The sequence below is a fragment of the Antedon bifida genome, chromosome 7 (genome assembly GCF_963402885.1).
Source record: "Antedon bifida chromosome 7, ecAntBifi1.1, whole genome shotgun sequence".
NCBI lineage: Eukaryota > Metazoa > Echinodermata > Crinoidea > Comatulida > Antedonidae > Antedon > Antedon bifida.
In genome coordinates this window covers 8,816,209-8,840,818 of record NC_136232.1, presented here as the reverse complement: position 1 = coordinate 8,840,818, position 24,610 = coordinate 8,816,209, and the positions used below count along the sequence as shown (strand labels likewise).

The 24,610-nt window shown below is 31.0% G+C and overlaps 1 protein-coding gene across 1 annotated transcript in view; it reads left to right on the top strand.

Annotated features, from left to right (window-relative positions):
• LOC144847967 (retinoic acid receptor alpha-A-like) overlaps positions 1–19,844 on the top strand; it is a 123,519-nt gene extending 103,675 nt beyond the window's left edge. The window contains exons 6-9 of the mRNA XM_078704595.1: positions 10,722–10,814; positions 13,792–14,058; positions 15,647–19,156; positions 19,206–19,844. Of these exons, the coding sequence (XP_078560721.1) occupies positions 10,722–10,814; positions 13,792–14,058; positions 15,647–16,158 (872 nt within the window). The 3' untranslated portion in view covers positions 16,159–19,156; positions 19,206–19,844. The remainder of the gene's footprint in view (positions 1–10,721; positions 10,815–13,791; positions 14,059–15,646; positions 19,157–19,205) is intronic.
• Positions 19,845–24,610: the final 4,766 nt, after the last annotated feature.

Below are 24,610 nucleotides of genomic sequence, written 5' to 3'. Positions count from 1 at the left end.
AAGATTGAATGAATGAATACTCTATGAAAATAGGAAAGTCTAAAAATAATTAAAGATCGTATGTATATTTAAAAGCTTTGTCCAATTTCATCAGTAAATAATGAGTTTATTATTATTATATTACAATGTCTTATTAAATAATGTATAGCTTTGACAGTATTACAGTATATTAGATAAGCTGGATTTAGTTGAAGATCTTAAGGTCAGTGGTTCAAATCCCATCATAATCACATTACCTTTAGGATTTACTACTACGCTATGCTATATTCAGACTAGATACAATTTTTATTGTTCAATGAGAAATGAAGATAGTAAAAATGTCTAAAAAATACTGTATTATTTATAGGTAAATAAAATAAATAGACATATAGCTTGCTTTTTTCTAACACTATAATAATATACTTTTATTTGTGTTTTTTATGATTATTATTTACTTTTTCTTGAAAAGTAATTTTGGATGTTTTTCTCTGAGGTCTTGATTTCCTTCTATTCCTTTTTATCTCTTGCTAGCCCTTTGTACTAGCTATTTAGCCAACATACAATATAGCCTGTACTAACATTATTATGAAAGAACATACACATTTATCTTCAGAGCATATTTTTAGGATGAAAGTTGTGATCGGAGAAATAGTTGGTGCGTGCATTAGGTAACCACCAAACTTCTCTACCTGTACTCCATTCACAAAGAAATTATCGGTTATATATATTCTTGTTTAATTCTTACCAGCTTTTCTTGTGTGACCGACTACACGCAGCATCATACACGTAATTACCGTATAACACATTCACGACATTTGGACATTTCTGGTGGTGTTCGGTCGTCGTAACATAGTGTTTACGATCGGTGTCATTTGTCATTGTTGGCATGAAGACTGTCGTTAAAAATGTCGTTTTCATACGCTGAGTGATATAAATTCGACGAGAACTATCGATATAGACTTCTTGATTTCGGAATACAGCCTATTAAACTCGTTACAGTGTTCGCTACTGTTCGATCAGTTGTCATAAAGTATGACTTAGTTGATATCGAATATATTCTAGATATTTATGTCAGGTTTTATGTTTTATACTATTTATTGGTCATGTTTACTGTGTCTGAAAAAAAAAGCAATATATAATTCAAAAGAACGATGAATCACATTTGTCAAGTTGAAGTAAAGATAACATATTAATTCTCTCGGTAAAATATTACTACTATAACAGAATCCCTCCTTATGATAGGACACTCCACATTCAGGGGATACGACCTCTATTAACGGTACACTTCCTGTGAAATGAACAAGGGCCAAAATTGGTTTTAACCCCTATTCAGAGGAAAATTCTATTAGGGACACTTTGTATAATAGGAGTTACTATACTATATATTCCCAAATATGGTTGGTTTTCATAATTTTACTTTTAAATGGTTTTAAAACATTTCTAAACATTATTAGAAGGTATCCGAAATAAGAATTCTAGATGGTGACTTTATAACAAAAATGTTTCAATGAATACTTCAAACAGTAGTAAAAAAAATAGGGATTTCATATTTTTTTACATTATGAAAATTATTTATTATATTATGACAATTATTTATTATTAACTTTCGATTTGAGGTGATGACTTTAAATCACAATTGAAACCCATATATTTCATTTCTTATCACCAACTTTGTATGTAGGCTAAGATTGAGTTATGATGAAAGAGTATGTGCAAATTTAATACTGGTCATACTCCAAGTATTGATTGTTCTCAATAAATTCACAATAACTTGGCATTGGGCGATTAATAAATCAATATAGAGAACTGTACGTCAACAATGATATGTCATTTTCAGAACTTTCTCCTAAATATAGACATTCTTTCCAAAGTAATCTATCGGTATCATTAGATTAAAAACAACACTTGATGGTATGCTCCCACTAGATGGTGCTGAGGTGGACTGTTCTATTGTCAGGCATTCAACTAAAAATTCTTTTTTTTTGTATTGTTCCTCCACTTTGAGGAAAATGGCCATTGTTGGTTTATCCAGGTAAACGGTACTCACTACCAACGTCACTTTGGGTTTGTGTAATTTTGCTTTGAACTTGGGTATAAACCTCATGGGTCGGTCAATAGAGGGGTGAGGGTATAGTTTACTGTTAATTGAGGTAGGACCACCTCTTTAGTTTAGAAGCCTTTTTTTATTATTTATTTTTATTTATATTTTGTGATTTATCAAACAAAATAAAAATACCATGGACAAATAAGTTATTTCTCCATTGTCTAACCAAATGAATTATCAGTTCTCACCATTAAATGTCGGATAAAAGAAATAAATAATTCAAATAAAATCTTTATATTATTTACTAGATAAATTTGAATTATGTCTAGTAAAAATGTAATACATACTTGTATATTAGGCTATGACAGTGTACATGAATTTAATTAAAATAAATACGAATAAAAATGCGTCATTTGATACTCAAAGATAATATAATAGGAGTTTTACACACACCCTTTACATTACCATATAAACATTTAAGATCTGGCCAAATCGCTTTAGATCAATTTTGACTTAGAACATGCAGAAGCCTGAAGGAAAGTGGATTTTCTCAAGACGACTGTGCAAATTGTGAAGCTAGCCATCACCCTTGATTCACCTCAGTGGAAGGTATAAGTTCAGTATGTCGTTCACCTACTTGGTAAACATTAGAACTAGGACGCTTTCGAAAAGGTCACCAGAAAACTGACTGACTAGCTGCAAGGGATCACCTCAACAAGTGTACACTCAGTTGGAAATCCAGCATGAGCGAAATAACCCATTTAAAATTGATCAAGTTGTATACAACTGATAAACTAATAATACATATTTTATTATAGTTAGTCTACATACATATTTATAAACTTGTGGTTATTGATAATTTATTTAAACTTTGATATGAATTGATGGGTTTACCATGTATATACATAAATTTGTATTTATAATTTTAGTTACAAAGCATGTAATATACAGTTTATGAATTAATCTATTAAATACCAGTGTGCAAATTTATTAATTATTTAAACCTATTTTTTTCCCGATTTATGCGTCTATAAACATCAGTATTTGTGATAATATGTATAACCAAAAATGGTTGAATAAATAACATAAGTCTACCATATTTGAAGGTCGCTGGATTATGATTTCAAAGGAAGAGAATAAAGCCAATAGCAAACAATTCAATACCAAAATTAACTCTCTTAATAACTAGTAGGCCGTACAAAATTAAACAATAACATAAACAATTTGAAATGCAATTTTTATTTAAGTAAATTCAATCAAAGAGCATATTGAATAGCAAGCGAATTGACCTCGCCACCTAGATGTTAGATATCATGCTGTGATTGCGTCAATATTTTGCTTTGTAAATTGCGGTGAAATTTTCAAGTTGAATAATTTATTCGAAAAAATTACCAAGAAAAACAATCTACATAGAGCTAGTCTCCTTTGGCCTAGAGCTGTTCAATCTGTCCATTTTAATATATGTTTGTCCATAGCTATTCAATTTTAAAACCGCATAAAAGCTATAGGATGTATTCATTATTATTAATATTTAGTTTGTAACTTCACCCTTTATATATATTTTCATTTCATTATTTACTTTCAATTGCCTTTTACGGAATATCTTATTATATAAATAATGAATTTTATTCGTTTGTGCTTAGTGAAAAAATTATTTATAGGAATATTTTTTATATAAATAATGAATTTTATTCATATGTGTGTTTAGTGAAATAAGTCAGCGTGTGAGATAGTAGCGATGCACTATTAGACTACGTAGCCATCAAGTCATTCTACACATGCTCAGAAAAATTTGAGCATGCTCAGAACTGTGATGGAATAGCTGCAAAGATTGCTATTGCCACCACGTGAACATGAAAATGACATGAGTTTTTTTATCCTCAGATATTTTCATGTCAACATAAAAGAATTACTAACACGATTTGCTTTGTTTACCTGAGTAGGCCTAACTAATTACAAACGAGTCTTTCACGTCTTTGACGATAAAAATAGGTATGCGTAACATTTCCCTGGGTACCAAAAAACGCATAACAATTTTCAACAACTAGATGATGGTTTTAGGATCTCTAGCATTATATATCTCAAATTGATAATAAAGTGGATATAATAAGAATAATTGTTTATAAGAAACATTACACAAAGTAAACAAATTTACCTACATATAAATTTTAAACTAATCTTTGATAATCGTAAGAATTAATTGTAATCTTGTTATACATTGTATGACGAATATTAGTTTTTATAATTGCATTTGAGTTGCTGATATGTTTGTGGAATTTTTGTGTTTGTATGGTTTTACATTGATTGCACACTCACGTCAGAATATGTGCTTTTCAATCTCCCTGTCTGGAATCATTCGGTTATATAGAGTTCAACTGATTGGATCACATTCTAATTAGATGTGTTGGTACTCCGCATAATTAATGTTGTCATATTATTGTTTATCATGATCATCATTAGCGTTATAATTATCATCTCCTATACATTCTTATAATCAAGACATAATGTTCTTCATCTCCATCAACATCATCAACTTTGCTTTCTTTCTTTCTTGAATAACCTCCGAATGACCCTAGAATGTTATCTTCTTTTTCTTACCAACAAAAAAGTATGTTTTTCTGCTATTAGAGTGATGTACCTAATAGTTGACATATGTTGATGTGCAGATTGCCTAAGCCCTGATAAGCAAAATTACTGCCTACTTATATTGGCATCCTTTAGGCTAAACGAGAATTCCAAGAGGCAATAAATTAGTAGCCTTGATTGTTTGTTTCATAAAGATAATGAACTCCGCATAAAGCTAGTTTTGTTTGGCTTGGGATAATTATGTGCTTGCTTAAACTCCCAGGGTTCTTGGTTCAATCTAGGTTCCAGGTAGATAATACCAAATTACAATCATGCTCTGTCTACACTATCAAATTAGTTTGACAAAAAAAAGTGTGATGTACCCAAATATGGTAGTGATATGCCAAATATGGTATTGATGTGACATCATCGTGTCCATATATGGGCACATCACATTTTTTTTCACATAAAGTTTGATAGTGTAGACAGAGCTTTAGTTCCTACCTAGAGTGTGTAATATAATGATGTTTTTGCATGGTGCTTTCCTACCAATTACAGAATAATAGATTAAATTCTGAATATTGATAAAAATAAAAGTATCTATTAGATATTAGAATTATTAATGAACCACGACACATTTTATTTTGCAAAAAAAAAATTAAATAAACCCATAGATATGAACTATTTTTAACTATGTTAATTATTTATGAAACTTTATATAATATTAATATGACCAACACATATATCCATATGTCCAGTAGAAATGTCAGCTGAATGGTATGAAAACTAAACGCTTGACTTGCTTTGTTACACGACCTTTTTGTAATAACTTAACCGAAATATATAAAATATCGTTTGTGTGGACATCATTAGACTTACAAAAAAAATCTAACAAATGACCGGTATTTATTTTGAAACGAGATCTGACATAATTGTTATGTTGATAGTCATTGATAGTATTAGCGCAAGAAATCGCAATCAATCCGCCGAAGATATGAGTAAGACTTATGAATGTAATTTTAATGCGAGTTGCAAAATATATTTTGCAGGGCCGTGGTCACCAGTACGGTTGGTAAGGTTTCAAACTGACCACTTTTTCACAGAGGCCTTTGACAACACAGTGGCTTGAACAACTGCACTTTATTTCTTGTAGCTACATTATTGTTTTGCCACTTGGAAAATACAGGCTGCAAGTTGAAAATTCCAAAAATCATGGGAAATTCATACCTCTCTTTTATGATAGTTAATTATCTTTATGCTACCAATTTAGAGAAGTATGGGGGATACTAGTACCATGGAGGAAATATTTCCTCCATGCTAGTACCAGAGCACACATTCAAGCAAGGGACCAGCTCAGATTTAATTTTGATACTAAAAGATAAGCTGGCTAGCCTCAGTTCTACCCACATTCTCTATAGGCCATTGTGTCAGAGGGCAGTCAGTACATTAATAGGTTGAATAGAATAGGTTGATAGCTAACACAGTACATAAAACCACCTTCACAAACCCTGTAAATCCTTCAGTAACTCCAGAGTGCAACCAACCTCACAAGGCCTGTAAATTCCTCAACAGCTTGTAGAGACTTTTTTAGCATTTCACAGACACAGTGGGTAGTTTACCTAAAGTCAATTATGCTCTGTAGATTAATAAATGTTGAATACATAAACTTTGACCACTTCAGTGGGATATAAATGCCCCGTAAGATGCATCAAGCGAAGGTTTAGTTCATGGACTATAACACTCTAGGTCTGCAAATTGTAGACAACTCCTTTTGATCTATTGGTCAGTCAAGGTACTTAACATCAGATCTTATCTACGGTTTATTTAATAACCATTTAAGCTACATTTTAATAGGAGTAATTGCAGCCAGGGTACATTTTGGTATGCACCATGTTATAGTCAATCTAACCCCGTAGTGAATAAACTAAACTAGACTAGACTAAACGACAGGGACAGCTTAACAATTATTGGAAATCACATTTATACATCTCAAATTCCTAAGTGGGTCCCTGAATTGTCACTAATAAGAACCACAATTCACCCACCCATCAGAAGTATACCTTTAGGCTACCCTTAAGTACATCTACCACCCTTTGGTATCAAATCCTTTAACTGGTCCCCAGGAATGCTACAGTACACATTTCAACCGCAAGTCACCTAGCCCAGTTTTCTATTTGTGACAAGCACTAAAACCGTACCACCTGACACTGCTTATTGCGCTTGGGCTGCAAGCTGTGTGTTCCGTCTGACACTGGCCTCAAAAGAATTCCAATGCATTCAAAATGTTTGAACTCTGGGGATTTGAGATGAAATGTTTAGATACATTTAATATTAAATGTCATTGAATCAACGTCTATCTATATTATTAATAGTTTGCGTTTGTATATTACACAACTGTGTTGAACTAAAAATACAAAATATCAAATGAATGAAATGAAAATTAAAAACCAATAAATGCACTGATTGTGTTTAAATATAAGTGAAATCAAGATTAGTTATCATTATTATATCAGAATCTGTCACCAATCTCTTTATTATTGTATTCTAATCATTATAGTTATTATTAACATAAAAATCATCAACAATTTATCATCATATTCGATATCATTTATCGTTATTATAATTATCATGATAATCATTAACATCATAATTTTCATCATCATCATCAACTTCATCATTAAAATCATATACATTATTATCAAAATCATAATTTTCATCATCATCATCATTAAAATCATATAAATTATTATCAAATCATAATTTTTATCATCATCATCCTAATCAGAATCATATAATTTTTTATCAAAATCATAATTTTCATCATCATCATTATTAAAATCATATAAATTATTATCATCATCATAATTTTCATCATCATCATCATCATCATTTAATTATATCATCATTAACATCCTATAGGCCTACGTTATTATTATTATAATATTCCTATAAATGATTATAACATTGCATTGTTTAAGCTTCATGCAAATGTATGATCAGATTAAGAGATACCCTCAAAATGACGTCGTCGTCGTTCAAATATGAATCTCAACTCATCATAATAAACATTAATCATCCGAACGCTCATTAAATAAGACACACACGCTTTTACCCTTCACACATTATCTACAACTCTGTGAGGGGAATTAAGCATGACACAATTACTATTTAAGGTGAGATCGGCAAACTATAAATGGTATACTCACGAAACCAATTAATATTGTCGTAGAGTTCATCGGAACAGATATTCGTAAACCAACGCCATCAGATGCTTGTATTTAACCGGCACGAATAATATTATGTGCGAAGATTTCCACATTGCGACTGTTTGACAATTTAAATAATATCTTTTGATTGTTTTTGACAAGTGATGGGCATATGTTAGATGTTTTTAATATCAAAGCTCTTCTGAATTTGAAGGCATTCTTAAATGAATTAATATTTAATTTTGATTTATAAATTTAAGATAATTAGAATTATGATTAATAAAGAGTTTGTCGTTTATTGCTCGGTCGTCGGACACATGAATTTTAATTATGTATTTAGCCTGTAGGCAATATTTGCATACAGCGGTCATGGTAAGTTCCCTCGGAATAAAAAAAAATGTTAGTACAGTACTTTCATACTGTGTATTGCAGAATAGACTGAGAGAAGTAGGTCAGGTTTTAAAAGGTCATGTCCCGAAAGTGGTTGATTTCCTACAGTTGAATTTGGTTTCTAGAAATCAGATTAGTATTACCACCCTAAAGCAGAGGGAGGGAGGAATAAAGAGATAAGAGTATTTTTATTTTATGTAATGTATAAATGTCTATGTAATTTTGTTGTATTCCTGAATTTTCTTCAGTCCAAGGTTTAAGTTGTCTACTTAACTTGTATGATCCTATAGTTGGACCATATTTACCTTTATTTGAATATAATCCCAACTTTAGATCAAGATTCAATGTAATGTAATATATAAAGTCTATGTAATCAATTGTATTCCTTAATTTTCTTCAGTCCAAGATTTTGGTTGTCCCTTTAACTTGTATGATCCTATAGTTGGACCATGTTTCCATTATTTGAATATAATCCCAACTTTTGATCAAGATTCAATTCAACTCCCATTTTGGAACCATCAGAGGCTTGTGCTACTAGACTACCCATGTTACGGTCCACGTATTGGTTGAAAGATTCACTAAGACTTATCGACGATGCATAGACAAGGAATATAAATCAATTCACTGATTTCGATTGAATTCTCTGGATAAATGAACATTCAGTTTTTGAACTAGCTAGGATTTTGTTGAATCTGTAATTATCAGAAAATTTATGTTGGTACAAAATCTATCAATTAACACTATGGCTGACACAGATAAAGGTGAACTTATGTCCATTTCTATTGTTTTCAAATCTCTACAGATATCCCGCCTCCGAACTGCCTCGTAAACCGGGTTCACAATCAATTTCTGTACGGTTCCTCACCCCTGATCTAAAAAAAAACGTCTAATTTTTTTTCCTCTCTGTTTTTTTCGACAGCTAACTCATAAAATTGAGTCATGTCATCATAGCAAACATTAATGGCATCTTTTATTTTTTAGGTCAGTGTGTTCCTGTCTGTTTTTTGCAAATCCCATGCTTGTCAAAATCTTGAAAACAGGTTTACGTTTGCCGTATTATAAAATTATATATTCTTCCTTTGGTTCGTACCCCCCTTCATGAAACTGGAAATTGGTTTTACAGATTTATAGCGACGGTATTGGTCTGTCACTGTTCTAATTCTTCCGAGAACTCACACAGACTGCCTGTCAATTTTTAAATATTATTATTAACAGGAGAGGGAGCAGTAGTAGAAGTATAAGTAGCAATAGTAGAAGGGGCAATAGTAGCGGTATAGTAGCAATAGTGGTAGTATAAGTAACAATAGTAGCAGTGTATAAGTAGCAATAGCAGAATGAGCAATAAACAAACAAAAGTCTCAATAGCAACAGAAGTTTTAATATCAAAGTATAACAACAAAAGTTTTAATAGCAGAGTATCAATAGTAGTACAGTAGAGTAATACAGTGTTCAAAATAGTTGAATAATATTTAAAACAAAAACATTTTTTCATGAGAGGGAAATGTGACAGGATTTAAATAAATTTAAATAAACAACTAGTGGGGGCGTATCGTCCATCATACACATCGTTTCAACAACAGCAATATAATATGCAAATCATGCATGCTTAAGGTTGATGCATATCTATTTAATAGTACGGTACACGTTACGCTCTAGTTGTTCCAATATACATATGAAATATTATTAGACCATTTGGCTTAATTATCGGGCAATATGTAATATTGGTATTAAGCAGAACAAAAATTGTACCTATATGGACATCCCCATTAGTAAAATTGGATGCTTCCTTTGTTTGTACCGAATATTTCGCAAATTACATTTGGAACCGACGGATGATTTATACCGAAGTATTAATCTTACTGTTGTGTGCATGCTTTACCTTCGGGCATGCTTTCTGATTGATATGCCCTCGGTGAGCAATACATAGCATTATTAATGTTTCACGCTGTGGGCTAGTTAAATCTCAGCCTTACTGCGCCGTTCACCGCGCTTTTCTGCCCAGAATTTATCTATCTCGACTTATTCATGTGAATCCGTCTTGTTGACACTGTAACGGTTGAAATCAGATGATAAATATTTGGAGACGTGCGTGATGTTTGTGGAGATGTTTGCTGTGAGTGATGAGCGTATACCTGCGTACACTGACAAATCGTCAAACCATTTGTCCTGGCTGTGTTTTACATAACTGCTTGAATTCTGATCACACCGAAACATCATTTGTTAAGTTGTAATAACAACAGTAATTCAAAGTGCAATTTCCTATACATTGCTTTACAAAATATAATAAGATTTTTTATAATGTATTTACTTCATATGACAATTGTGAAATATATAATCAAAACAATTATAAATATTGAAGTATAATTGATTATGACATATTCATTTAAGGAAACCATGTTTTATCATTTAAATAACATATCTATGTTATATTATCTTTTAATTTTGGTATAAATGTTATCAATATTTATATATAAAGGAAGTACAATGTTGTTGTTTTTATATCCTGCTAATTTTGTTTATTATGTTTTGTCTTGTAGGTATGGATGGTAGGCAGATGTGGGGATCTGTTATTGGTGAGACATTGGCCATGTATATCAAAAGGATAGTCACGTTTTGTAAACAGGTACCAGGTAAGTTTAAGAGTGAACTCTGACCTTTGAACCACGCTATCAGATGTGGTGATGACATTTTCTACAGATTGGGGGGACTGTCAATATGTTCTCTTTGGTTTCCTTTCAGAATAATCATATTTATGACAATCCTAACTATGCCCTTTAACGAATATTAATTAATGACAATGTATTGTTGCAGTGTGTCTATTGTTTTCCACACATTACTGTAGTAACAAATTTTCTGTTTCCATGGTTCCATGCATAAATCAGCTCAATTTCTAATTATAAAAATTAATCTCAAATTGACATTTATTAATGACAATTGTATTGTTGCAGTGTGTCTATTGTTTTTCACACATTACAAGCAAATACTGTAGTTACATATTTTCTGTTTCCATGGTTCCATGCATAAATCAGCTCAATTTCTAATAATAAACATTAATCCCAAATTGATAATTTACACATTTATTTAAGTTCAAACTTGATTTTTTTAAATAATAATAATACAGTATGTCATATTATTCAGTTAAAATAATGTTTGCTTTTCTAAGATTCGTGTACATGCTTTCATACTAATAGCTATTCTGTAGCTACTTTTGTCTAAAACCCATTTTTAAAATGCTTTCACCCATTTATGAACCTAATGTTCATAAGGCAATTACATCCTAATAGTAATTACTCGTTTCTAGGCTAGTATTAGCTACAAAAGTGAGAGGTTATTCCATTTCTGCAATTACTCCCCAGTTGACGACGCTCTGACATTTATTTACCCAGTGGGGTAACAACAAAAAATGCAAACTTGCATTGAGTAGGACATTTAGCAAATAGTTCCTGATAATTGTGTCAGAAAATGGCACGTATTAACCTATATTTTGACAAAATGCATAACTATAACTATTGAGTATGGAAGGCAGTTGCTGCAAAAGAATGTACAGACATTTCCAATTTTGGCATAGATTGCCTTTCATATAATATTAATGGGGTTCAAGTATAAAGCCTTCAAAACTCTATGTAAATATAGTTATTTAAATTGGTAAAATGTAATTTGTACAGTTTATGCAATGATAATAATAACAAGATTAGTACTTTAATATTAAATAGAATAATATTAATAATAAAAAGATTAAACTCTAAATTTCTTAGGAACAAAACTGGTAAATTATTTGAACTGAAGTTCTTATATTATTATTATTTAGTAAATTTTATAATAATAATATCAATAATAATTATTATAATTATTATTATTAAATAAAAAATCTACAAAAATATATCTCTTTCTGAACTGCATTTTCTAATTTAAGTTTACTGTCCATTGCAATTATTTCTATTAAGAAAAAACATTTTTTTTAAACTATTTTTAACAATGACTTTTAAGGTAAAAGATCAACAAATAAATGTTATCTCCTTTGCCATCTTTTTTTTAAACATTAAAAAGTAATATCTATTGATGCCATGCCCGCAGACATAAAGACATATTTATCATCATTTTTGTTCGATCTCAAATAGCAACATGTAGAGTAATACATATATTTTAAGTGTATACTGCAGATTTATGAAATAATTTCAAATGCTCTTAAAAGAAATTTTAAAAGCGAGATTCGATATGAAACAGAGCGGTCTCCGTAAAAATCATCCTCACTCGAGGCGATTAGAAACATACCGTGAGATCCGTAACATGCAGCATGTCGGAGTTCGTTACATACCATTCATTAAAAACGCATATGCGTGTGATTGTACTGGGGATAGCTGTTTGCTATTTACTGACAATCTCAAACAGAGTTTTTCCCCATAAGCGATTTTCTTCTCATTGACAGCAATTACACTCTACTTTGTCTTATCAGAAAATAAGGAGAAAAATGTTTCTTTTTTTTCCTACACCAGATTAATAAGGTACAAGGCATTTTCGTTACAAGTCTCAATTTAAAAATTAAATGATGAAATATGACATATTATTTATCTTAGAATAAGAGTGACGGTTAGAAATGATTTAAATTGATGATATGCAGATAAAATCCTTTGTTTTAAGCAAATAGATTATATCATAGACATGTAGCATATGTCGAATAAAGAGCAAGTTTTATTATGTAATAAACCTACTAGCAATTGGGAAAATTATAAATATGATATTTGTTATATACGATGTCCTCCCTTTTTCGTTTCTTTTGTTGTATATTTACTAAAGAATAGATGTTATCTTTTCTACTTTACTAAAGAATAGATAATAAATGAAGGGCATTTTTATATAATTTAATAATAATTTCATTTTATAATAATATAACAAATTTGTTTATGTACATGGGTTACTAAACACAAGATTCGAACCCGCACCTCTTTACCAAAACAGTTACATCTGTGCCATATTAAGACTATTATAGTGGTAATTGTTTAAATTTAGAAGCTAGAAAAAGAAAACATAATCCAAACAGCTTAATAGATGTGTTTTTGTTTTACATACACGGGTTGAATCTCCAGTGGGTTGTATGACACACAACGCTACTGCATGATTTCCAAAAATACACCCAATTATATATTACGGCAGTGATTTCTTTTATCTGTTGGGATGAGACTATGAGCGCAATTTTAATTATCATGAATGTAAAGCAATAAATTATTTTGATTTCAAAATCTGTCTTGCAATAAATTAAATCCGACACCGATACATTTTCAAACATGGCAAACCAATTTCCAACACAATATAGATATGTTTGTTTTATTGTTGTATTGGCGCCTGTAGGTAGTTTTGAATAATTGATTAAAAACGTGTAAAAAAAATTAACAGCATATTTTTTGTCTTTTTATAAGAAATTACAATCGTTCATACATTACTAATTTGTTTTATATAATGATTTCTTTTGTTTGGCATTCAATATAACTTCTTATATTTCAAATATTTGAATTTTACTCTTTGTAAACTTCATATTAACATTGTTTCTGAAACGTAAAAAAAAATAAGACTAGCTCTTCTAATTTTCCCTTCTTTCCTTCTTTCATCTAGGTTTTTCTTCATTGGAACAACAAGACCAAATGGTACTGGTAAAAGCTGGTTTCTTTGAAATTCTAACCGTGCAGGACTGCATCGAACTCGTCCTTTACAACAAGTTCATCCTGAACAACAATGTGCGCGTATCACGTCTCAACATGCTAAAGTTCATGCCTCACGAGCTGGTAGATGCTGTATACGATTTCGCAAGACGTCTTCATCGGTTAAAGTTACAGAAATCAGAGTTAGCACTGTTATCAGCCGTTGTACTTTATGCAGACGGTAAATAAATTTAAATTAATGTGAAAGATAGTTGGGATAGAATTTGCAAGTATTTCCCGAATAACTACATTTTGTTTAAAGATGTATTGTCCCCCAAAAATATGAAAAATAGATATTAATAAAAATCAGACTTTGAATAAGCTATTTTGCAGTTTCAATCAAGTTATTCACTTCTGTAAAAAAAAAAATATTATTTCACTTATAAAAAGACAAAAGAAACGCTTAATTTTAACTGTCTGACAGACAATTTAGGGTTTTTTTTCCGATCCAGTTTTTGGTCAAAGTAAATAACTATAATGTGACATCAAAATGGCATATTTAACAAAAACAAATATTATTTTAGGGGGACAATACATCTTTAATTACTTAGGAAAGATATAATTTATACAAATACTCTCCCTGCATTTAGTTTCTTTAGACAAATAACATTTTTAATGTGAATTCCTACAGCATTTTTGATCTGCGGTGCTGTTTTACTTTTCATTAATATGGAATTTTTCAGCAAAGATAGATTTAAATAGTTATCCATTGATTATATTTAGAGGCTGCTGTGTGCATACCTTTAGAAATTATTTTTCGCTTTAAAAATAAAAACAAAAATTCTTCTTTCCATATCTATCTAAAAAGTTGATTGTTTGAATTTTGAAAACAATTTTTTTTAAATCAATTTATGTTGTTATACATTCTAATTTCAACATTTGTAAAATTCTTTAGGGTAAACACTTTTTTTACAAATTAAAAATTATAATTTTAAAAAAATGATAGTAATTATATATAAAAAATGAATAAAAAGCATGATTAAGAAAATATTTAGAAAAAATCTATTCTCATCTTGTACTAGTTCATAAAAAAAGATCTGATATTAAAACATACTTGAGAGTGTAATGTAGAAGCAAAAACAGTATTAACAAAATCTTCAGAAGTAAATGGTAATGTCCACGTTTTATACAAATATTTGATTGTTTTTTATAACTATCCCTACTTAAATACTTTTATTAATCATTTTAATTCCATGTCTAGATTAGCTGAACCCATCAAATATCAGTAATGGAATCTTATACTTTATCTTTATCATCAAGTTTTTTCAATTTTGAATATTAATTTTATCTCCTTTGAAGACAAATTAATTAAATTTGATAAAAAAAATCAACTTCAAATAAGTAAAGAAGCTTGTTTGAGAGGAGAAAACAAAGACAGTTTTGTTGTTGAGCTGATATTCATGATAACTCTTGTATTTTGTCATTATTTGTGACATTAATTTATCAACAATTATACCTTAAGGCTTAGACTGTAGGAGTGTTGTAGAATACCTATGAGCTTACATACTCCAAAATCAAATTAAAAGTGTCATATACTTAATCTCACACTGTACTAGTTAGATAGTTAAATGCTAGTTCACTCTTCATACTATAATGCACTGTTATTAAAAACGTTGTGCTCAAAAGGCTTTCAAACTGTGCAATGGATTGGTTGATAAATTACACTAATCTGTTTTTGTTTTTAAACCTATTGGTAGTTTATTAACATGGATTTTTTTTTATGTCATTTTTAAATGTTACTGAATCTGTTATTATATTATTTCTTTCAGATCGAGAAAGTCTACAAAATCGTGATTTGATCTGCACTTTACAAGCTAAAATTCTTGGAGCACTCAAAGTTGAAACACAGCGAAACCATCGCGACGATCCACACATTTTTGCAAAGATTCTACTACGTTTACCTGAACTTCGGACTCTAGATAATCTTCACACTCAATTTATTATGAAATTGAAAGTAGGTGTGCCATCCTTTCCAATGCCCGAACTATATATGGAAGTGTACGACTTCAAAGGCGGGTGCGAAGGAAAGAAAGACGAAGATTTAAAGAAAAGCAATTCAGCTTCGGTGTCGTCAAGTAACTTCTCAAAAGGAACAAATGGTTTTAACGGTCATCACCCATTAAACGGACGTGGCCATGAAAGTTCGAGTGAAACTGCATGTGCGGTAAAAGTTGAACAGCCAAATGGCCGCGATTTACCATTTCCAATACCGTTTGGAAACGATATGGAAATGTACCGACATTATCTCGGATATACGCCAAATGCGGGCTACCCACAGTAATGTTAGTCAAGTATTATCTCTAGTAGTATTAACTGCTTTGAGCTGGAGTTTTATCGCGTACTTTATTGTGGCCAACGAAACATTATCACTGATGCATTACCAAGACATTTATGGTATTAGTACAGCCACAAAATCAGTAGGACTGTGAAGACAAACCTCCTCCTACAAACAAGGAAGAGATGTTGTTGAAAACAACAAGTTGCTTTTTTTGTCAATCATGTCTTTGATGTCAATCTAGCTTGTAGATATTTGGGTCAAAGACCAATGTAACGTGTTTTGTTGTTGAAATCTTAAAAGAGTATCTATGCCAGAACTACACAAAATATGGCGATCACGACAAAATGTTACTCAAGAAACGGCTGAAAAACTTTCGCAAATTGGGTTAGAATTTGTTGAATTCATGGCAGCACATTCTGGGTGATTGTACTTGTAAGTACATTCACAATTCATGTAAAATTTTGTCACATTGAAGGATCGATGAATGAATACATAGCTTAGCAGCTGTAAATTGTCAATGATATGAACGCATTACGAAATTACACGTTCGTCTGCGAAACAATGTTGAGCAGCACGCAAGAAAGAACGCAAAGAATCAATTACATTCAGTTTAGTGTTTTTTCACCCTCTAACCAATCATAAACTCTCTACAATGATTAATCATTTTACTAGTGAATAGGTGAAACATATGTTCTGGGACTGAAATGAATATGGCTGATAATATGTATCTTATGTTTGGCTGACCTATACGACACCTAAGCCACTCCTTTAAGAACACACACACAGGGATCAGAAAAAAATTAAAATAATCAGGAACAAGAATTTGGTGCAGACCCGATAATTCTGATACGACCAAATTCTGTCTGTAGAAAGTGTAGAGTTTCTCATGCCAAAATTTTAAATTCTAAAATTATTTATATACGAAAATCAATTGTTTGATGACAGTGTTTTTAAACTTGTAGTTTAACTTTTTATTAATCATTACTTAGTGTTCACTAAATTTCACAAAAGGATGTGTTTTGGAAATATTAATCCACAGTCTATATTTTAATATCCATATAATATAATAACAAAGTTTGTAAAATTATTATTAAGAGTTTTATTGGTTACTACTAGGAGGAGCGTTTCGTCCCTCTACCTTCATTGGCACTTCTCAGTTTTTGTTTTTATAGTCTGTCTGCCATATAAAGCTCAATAAATAAATATAATTCTCAATAAACAAGCAAAAAAACAAGACAATAATTCTAATAAAATAAAAATCATGGGCTTTCAAGCAATACTTGAAATGGCGATGGGTTGGAGCTTATTGGATGTTACCAATCATAACATACTCACGTCAGTCTTCATAAGACATATCAACAGGACTTGCTTAAGGTGTGGCCTACTTGTTACTTAAGTGGTTTTGGCTCACTTAAGTGGGTGTGGTCTACTTAAGTAAGTGTAGCCTACTTAAATACAGTATAACAGTTTAACCAGAGGGTATAGTTCAATAAAATGAGATCTCTGTATATAGTGATCTGCTAAGTGTAAATGTTTTATGTGTTGTATGAAAATATAATGTTAATATTTTGTTTGTCTTCAAATTCACTGTAGAACAAACAGATGATAAATGAAACACAAATATATTTATTTTATCATAAACACAACAGGCAAACATTAATTCTAAACGGCCCGGTGATATACAGTATTTAATCATAATGATACAAGAATCAAAATAACAAAAGTCACAATAATATAGAATTTCATACAAATTTTAATGCAAAATTGCTAAAGTCTTATTCCGAGTGGCTGGTATAAAATTATGTTTGTCATGGGTGGTGGGGTGGAGAGGAATCGACAAGGATAGAGGGAGGATTTGTGTTATCAATTCTTATCTGTTTGTTGCACAGCCAGTTTGAAATAAAAATATACCAGTAAAGACTGAAATATGAATTTTAAGATAAATTCTCTTAGTTAAAATACATTTTTTAAATGCATTCAATTTTAATATGTTGAGGTATTTAAACAGATAGGTAACTGATGAAGCTACTTCTGCTAATTACTAAAAGCAATTAACTCATTATATATTACCTGGTATTATTTTATAGACAGCAGGTTTGAGGTGATATTTTAATACCCAGGTCTTTTTTGTTTTATTTCCAAGTTCTTTTTTATTTTAACTCATTAAATAGAAACTGATTTTAACTATAATTTTCATTTTTGATGAAAGTTATTTTTTCTGATGTAGATGATGAGTGATTTTTATTGTCTAATTGTTGGTGCCTTTCATTCGTTACTAGTTTAGCGGTTTCTTCATTTATTCACTGCAGCTGTAATCGTTTCATTTGTGGACATATACTATGGGATATTATGCTATAGTTTAAAAACTGTCACCCTTTGTATTAAGTACTATTTATCCTTATAGCGTCGTCGTCAATTTAAAGCCTTTTAAATAACTGAATGCACTATTTTTTAATAGATCATCTTTTAGGAGCGATAGATATGTTAATTCATTTAGATTGAATAAAAACATAAATTTAATTCAATTTAAACTAATGTATATTGTATCAAAGTATGTACAGTATAATTTCATAATATTTAAAAATTATAATTATTTTTATTTGCTACAAAGTTAAAAAAGTTATATAGTGTTTTTTTTGTAACAGATTTAATTTCATTATTTCTGCGTGCCTAACTGTTGCTCATTGCTAATTGATACACTATTGCTTCTACTCATATTAGTGTATGACCTGATATACACTACTTACCAGTATTAAGCTCTGTCTACACTATCAAACTTTATGTGACAAAAAAAATGTGATGTGCCCATATATGGACATCATGATGTCATGTCATCACCATATTTAAGCATATCACTACCATATTTGGGCACTATCACACTTTTTTTGTCAAACTAGTTTGATACTGTAGTGTAGACCGAGCTTTAGTTGTGAGCTACAGTATAATGCTTTGTTTTGTTTTGCAAGAGTATATTCAGGGGAGCTTGGGGCTCGCATTAGGGGTAAGGTGGGGGTCTTGCGTTGAAGGTAAAGTGGGTCTTTGCATTTGAGGTAAAGTAGGGTTGGAGTATGGATTCAAGTGTCCAGTGATACTTCCTCTGATACAAACTCAATTGTTTTTGTTTTTAATTGACAGACTACATAATAATTGTATAATGCTTTATTTATAGTACTAGAAATGGCTGCATATGGAACCACACGCCAATAACCTCATATCATTTTAAACTGATGTTGTCAATGATATATTTAAAAAATGACATTGGTTACGTTATCTTTATAAATGTATTTGATCTGAAATATTGATGTTTAATTGTCGTGTATTTTATATCTTAGGAAAAGAAAAAACCAATACTGTATGCATTCATTCATTGTAAAGAAAATATTCTGCCCTATCTGTGTTTATAAGGATTGATCTATTTTGATGTGCTTGTAAAAATCTGTGTTAGTGTTCCCATCAACCATTAAGCGTACGTGCACTCTCCGTGACCTTTGACACCAAAACATTTAACCAATAAGAAGCTTACTCTCATTTCACTCAAACTTGTTGTGTTATTGTTATTGGTTTAAGACTAGGAAAACGTTCATTTGCGTACAGCGAATATGACTTCATTATTGGGCGATTTATTCATATCCGAGTGCTTTTTACCGATAATTATTACAAGATCTATGTACATTGATAAATATTTCTTTTATAAAATTGCGACATAGTTATCGTGTTAGTGGTGGTGGTGGTAGCCTTTCAGATGCTATTAAATTATTTATGTAAATTATTACTGCAAAATCTTTCTAAAATGTATCTTTTTACCATAAGAGAGTGCAGAGAATTTTATCATCATTTTATCATCATTTTATCAATAAGTCTACAATTATGTAAAAACCTGTTCAGTTTAGAGCAACAAATATTAAAATAATTGTAGGTTTGAAACTACTGAATAATATATTTGATGATTTTTAAATGTAGTTAAAATCAATGTTTATTGTTAAGATTATTCTTAATGTAATAATTGTATAAATTGCGCGTGTGGTAATCAATGCGGGCTCGTCTTCGTCGGAGAGGAATAAGCGTGTGTGTTGCGCGCTATATGCTAAAAGATAATACCTTGACATCAAGTCCATACTTTAGTTTGTTTCTTTTCTATAATCAGTTAGTTGTGATTATGAATAATTAAAAAGATGAAGTGCTATTGGATGAAATAGCATCATGTGACCAATACTATGTGTCATTGATGTGCGATGATTTGCGTGTTAATGTAGTGTATGTAGATTAGGGCAAAGGTCAAATCGATGTAAAAAGTTCTCATATGACCACGTAGGGGCGCTCTGAGCGTCTACCAGACTATCAAAGTCATTCTTATCTCTCCCTGGAACGTGAGGTTTTAGTCCTGACACCAACTTGTACAATTAATATGGAAAATATATTGAAACGTCAGTCAAATGGTTTTGAGTTTATTTTTTTGTACAAAATGGTGGAAATGATGATGTTTGTGATGTAGAGATGATGAAAATGAACAAGGCAGAATGTAATGATAACTTGCTGATTTTACTGATTTATTGTACCTAAGATGGTAGCGAGATAAAAATGAAGGTGTTTGTGATGGTTGCCATGACAATGATGGTGAGTATAACCAAGGCAATATAACAACAGAGGACGCTGAGCTTGGCGAAATCAAAGGTTTCATTGGTTTCATGGACACAGATTGCTAACTTTTGTGTACATTTAACTAAATATTATTTTTGCAATTCATGCATGTAGCTGAGCTGTAGCTCCTTTAAATAAACTACACTAAAATGGACATTAAACACCCCTTCCCAACTGTTTTGTTCAAGTCATTAATAAAACATTATATTAAGCTCTTTTGTTTGATGAATCTTAAAAGGAAGCTAAATACAAAGAACGTTTGAGCTAAACTAGGCTAGGTTACACAAAAGCCCATGTGGTTTATACAAACAGTTTAATTTCGCACCCTAGTGTTCAAATACTACTTTTAATCTTTAATGTATTCATCTTTTATAAATTACACTTTTTTTGTGTTTGAATAAATTTACGATTTTAGGATAGTTTAGCTTTTTAAAAGCAGCGTAAGGGGATTTGAGACACACGTGCTGGGTGCAAACGTTTGGCTTGCCTTAATTGAGCAGCTGGAGTGATTCCATAAGTCGGCCTATTCTTATGAACTTGATGGCTTATTTATGATGCAATTGGGACATATATACCCTGACCTACTAACCTAATTTAAATGTGTTCAACCCCTTTAATCATAATACAAATGAGTTTATTTGCAATCAACTGATTTACAGTTCCCATCTTTCATTTATTTTATTGGCTCTCTTTAATGTACCGATACTCAATATTGGCGGAATATATAATACAGTTTAGGACATGATAAAGATGCGCTGGTATTTCTACACACAGATATTTAAAATACATAAATGATGCTATTTCGATGAACATTATTTTTTTACCGTGCAAACTCCGCCGGCTCACTAATGACGTGACAAATTGAGCGAATCAGATTGGTCTGTTTGTTTGTAATTATTACAAATAGTGATTATATATCATTGGTATTAACTGGCATTGTTTTTTTGTAAAACCACACAAATTTCGACTTTTTAAAAATTCAGTTAATATGCACTAATATTGCTATATGTGCACGTATAGTGCTATAGGATGTCGAAATTTGGTCATTTTTCGAGAAATCCCTGAACCAGCTTTTAATTGCATATAATGCACTACTATTGCTATATGTGGGACCACTTTATGTCGAAAAATAAAAAGGTAGACATTTTGTCATTTTTTATGGGATTTTTTGCAAAACCACACAAATTTTGACTTTTTAAAAATCCAGTTAATATGCACTAATATTTCTATATGTGCATGTATAGTGCTATAGGATGTCGAAATTTGGTAATTTTTCGAGAAATCCCTGAACCAGCTTTTAATTGCATATAATGCACTACTATTGCTATATGTGGGACCACTTTATGTCGAAAAATAAAAAGGTAGACAATCCAATTAATATGCACTAATATTGCTATATGTGCATGTATAGTGCCATAGGATCATCTTATAGTGTCATGGGACCACTTTATTTCGAAAAATAAAAAGGTCGAGAAAATCCCTGAACTATAGTACAAGGATTTTTTGCAAAATCACCCAAATTTCGACCTTTTTAAAATCCCATTAATATGCACTAATATTGCTATATGTGCATGTATAGTGCCATAGGATCATCTTATAGTGTCATGGGACCACTTTATGTCGAAAAATAAAAAGGTCGAAATTTGGTCATTTTTCGAGAAAATCCCTGAACTATAGTACAGGGATTTTTTGCAAAATCATCCAAATTTCGACCTTTTTAAAATCCAATTAATATGTAGTAATATTGCTATATGTGCATGTATAGTCTCATAGGATCATCTTATGGTGTCATGGGACCACTTTATGTCGAAAAATAAAAAGGTCGAAATTTGGTCATTTTCGAGAAAATCCCTGAACTATAATAGTACAGGAATTTTTTGCAAAATTACCCAAATTTCGACCTTTTTAAAATCCCATTAATATGCACTAATATTGCTATATGTGCATGTATAGTGCCATAGGATCATCTTATAGTGTCATGGGACCACTTTATGTCGAAAAATAAAAAGGTCGAAATTTGGTCATTTTTCGAGAAAATCCCTGAACTATAGTACAGGGATTTTTTGCAAAATCACCCACATTTCGACCTTTTTAAAATCCAATTAATATGCACTAATATTGCTATATGTGCATGTATAGTGCCATAGGATCATCTTATAGTGTCATGGGACCACTTTATGTCGAAAAATAAAAAGGTCGAAATTTGGTCATTTTTCGAGAAAATCTCTGAACTATAGTACAGGGATTTTTTGCAAAATCATCCAAATTTCGACCTTTTTAAATCCAATTAATATGTAGTAATATTGCTATATGTGCATGTATAGTCTCATAGGATCATCTTATGGTGTCATGGGACCACTTTATGTCGAAAAATAAAAAGGTCGAAATTTGGTCATTTTCGAGAAAATCCCTGAACTATAATAGTACAGGAATTTTTTGCAAAATTACCCAAATTTCGACCTTTTTAAAATCCCATTAATATGCACTAATATTGCTATATGTGCATGTATAGTGCCATAGGATCATCTTATAGTGTCATGGGACCACTTTATGTCGAAAAATAAAAAGGTCGAAATTTGGTCATTTTTCGAGAAAATCCCTGAACTATAGTACAGGGATTTTTTGCAAAATCACCCACATTTCGACCTTTTTAAAATCCAATTAATATGCACTAATATTGCTATATGTGCATGTATAGTGCCATAGGATCATCTTATAGTGTCATGGGACCACTTTATGTCGAAAAATAAAAAGGTCGAAATTTGGTCATTTTTCGAGAAAATCTCTGAACTATAGTACAGGGATTTTGTGCAAAATCACCCAAATTTCGACATTTTTAAAATCTAATTAATATGCACTAATATTGCTATATGTGCACGTATAGTCTCATAGGATCATCTTATGGTGTCATGGGACCACTTTATGTAGAAAAATAAAAAGGTCGAAATTTGGTCATTTTCGAGAAAATCCCTGAACTATAGTACAGGAATTTTTTGCAAAATCACCCAAATTTCGACCTTTTTAAAATCCCATTAATATGTACTAATATTGCTATATGTGCATGTATAGTGCCATAGGATCATCTTATAGTGTCATGGGACCACTTTATGTCGAAAAATAAAAAGGGATTTTTTGCAAAATCACCAAAATTTCGACCTTTTTAAAATCCCATTAATATGTACTAATATTGCTATATGTGCATGTATAGTGCCATAGGATCATCTTATAGTGCCATTGGACCACTTTATGTCGAAAAATAAAAAGGTCGAAATTTGGTCATTTTTCGAGAAAATCCCTGAACTATAGTACAGGGATTTTTTGCAAAATCACCCAAATTTCGACCTTTTTAAAATCCCATTAATATGCACTAATATTGCTATATGTGCACGTATAGTCCCATAGGATCATCTTATGGTGTCATGGGACCACTTTATGTCGAAAAATAAAAAGGACGAAATTTGGTCATTTTTCGAGAAAATCCATGAACTATAGTACAGGGATTTTTTGCAAAATCACCCAAATTTCGATCTTTTTAAAATCTAATTACTATGCACTAATATTGTTATATGTGCATGTATAGTGCCATAGGATCATCTTATAGTGTCATGGGACCACTTTATTTCGAAAAATAAAAAGGTCGAGAAAATCCCTGAACTATAGTACAGGGATTTTTTGCAAAATCACCCAAATTTCGACCTTTTTAAAATCCCATTAATATGCACTAATATTGCTATATGTGCATGTATAGTGCCATAGGATCATCTTATAGTGTCATGGGACCACTTTATGTCGAAAAATAAAAAGGTCGAAATTTGGT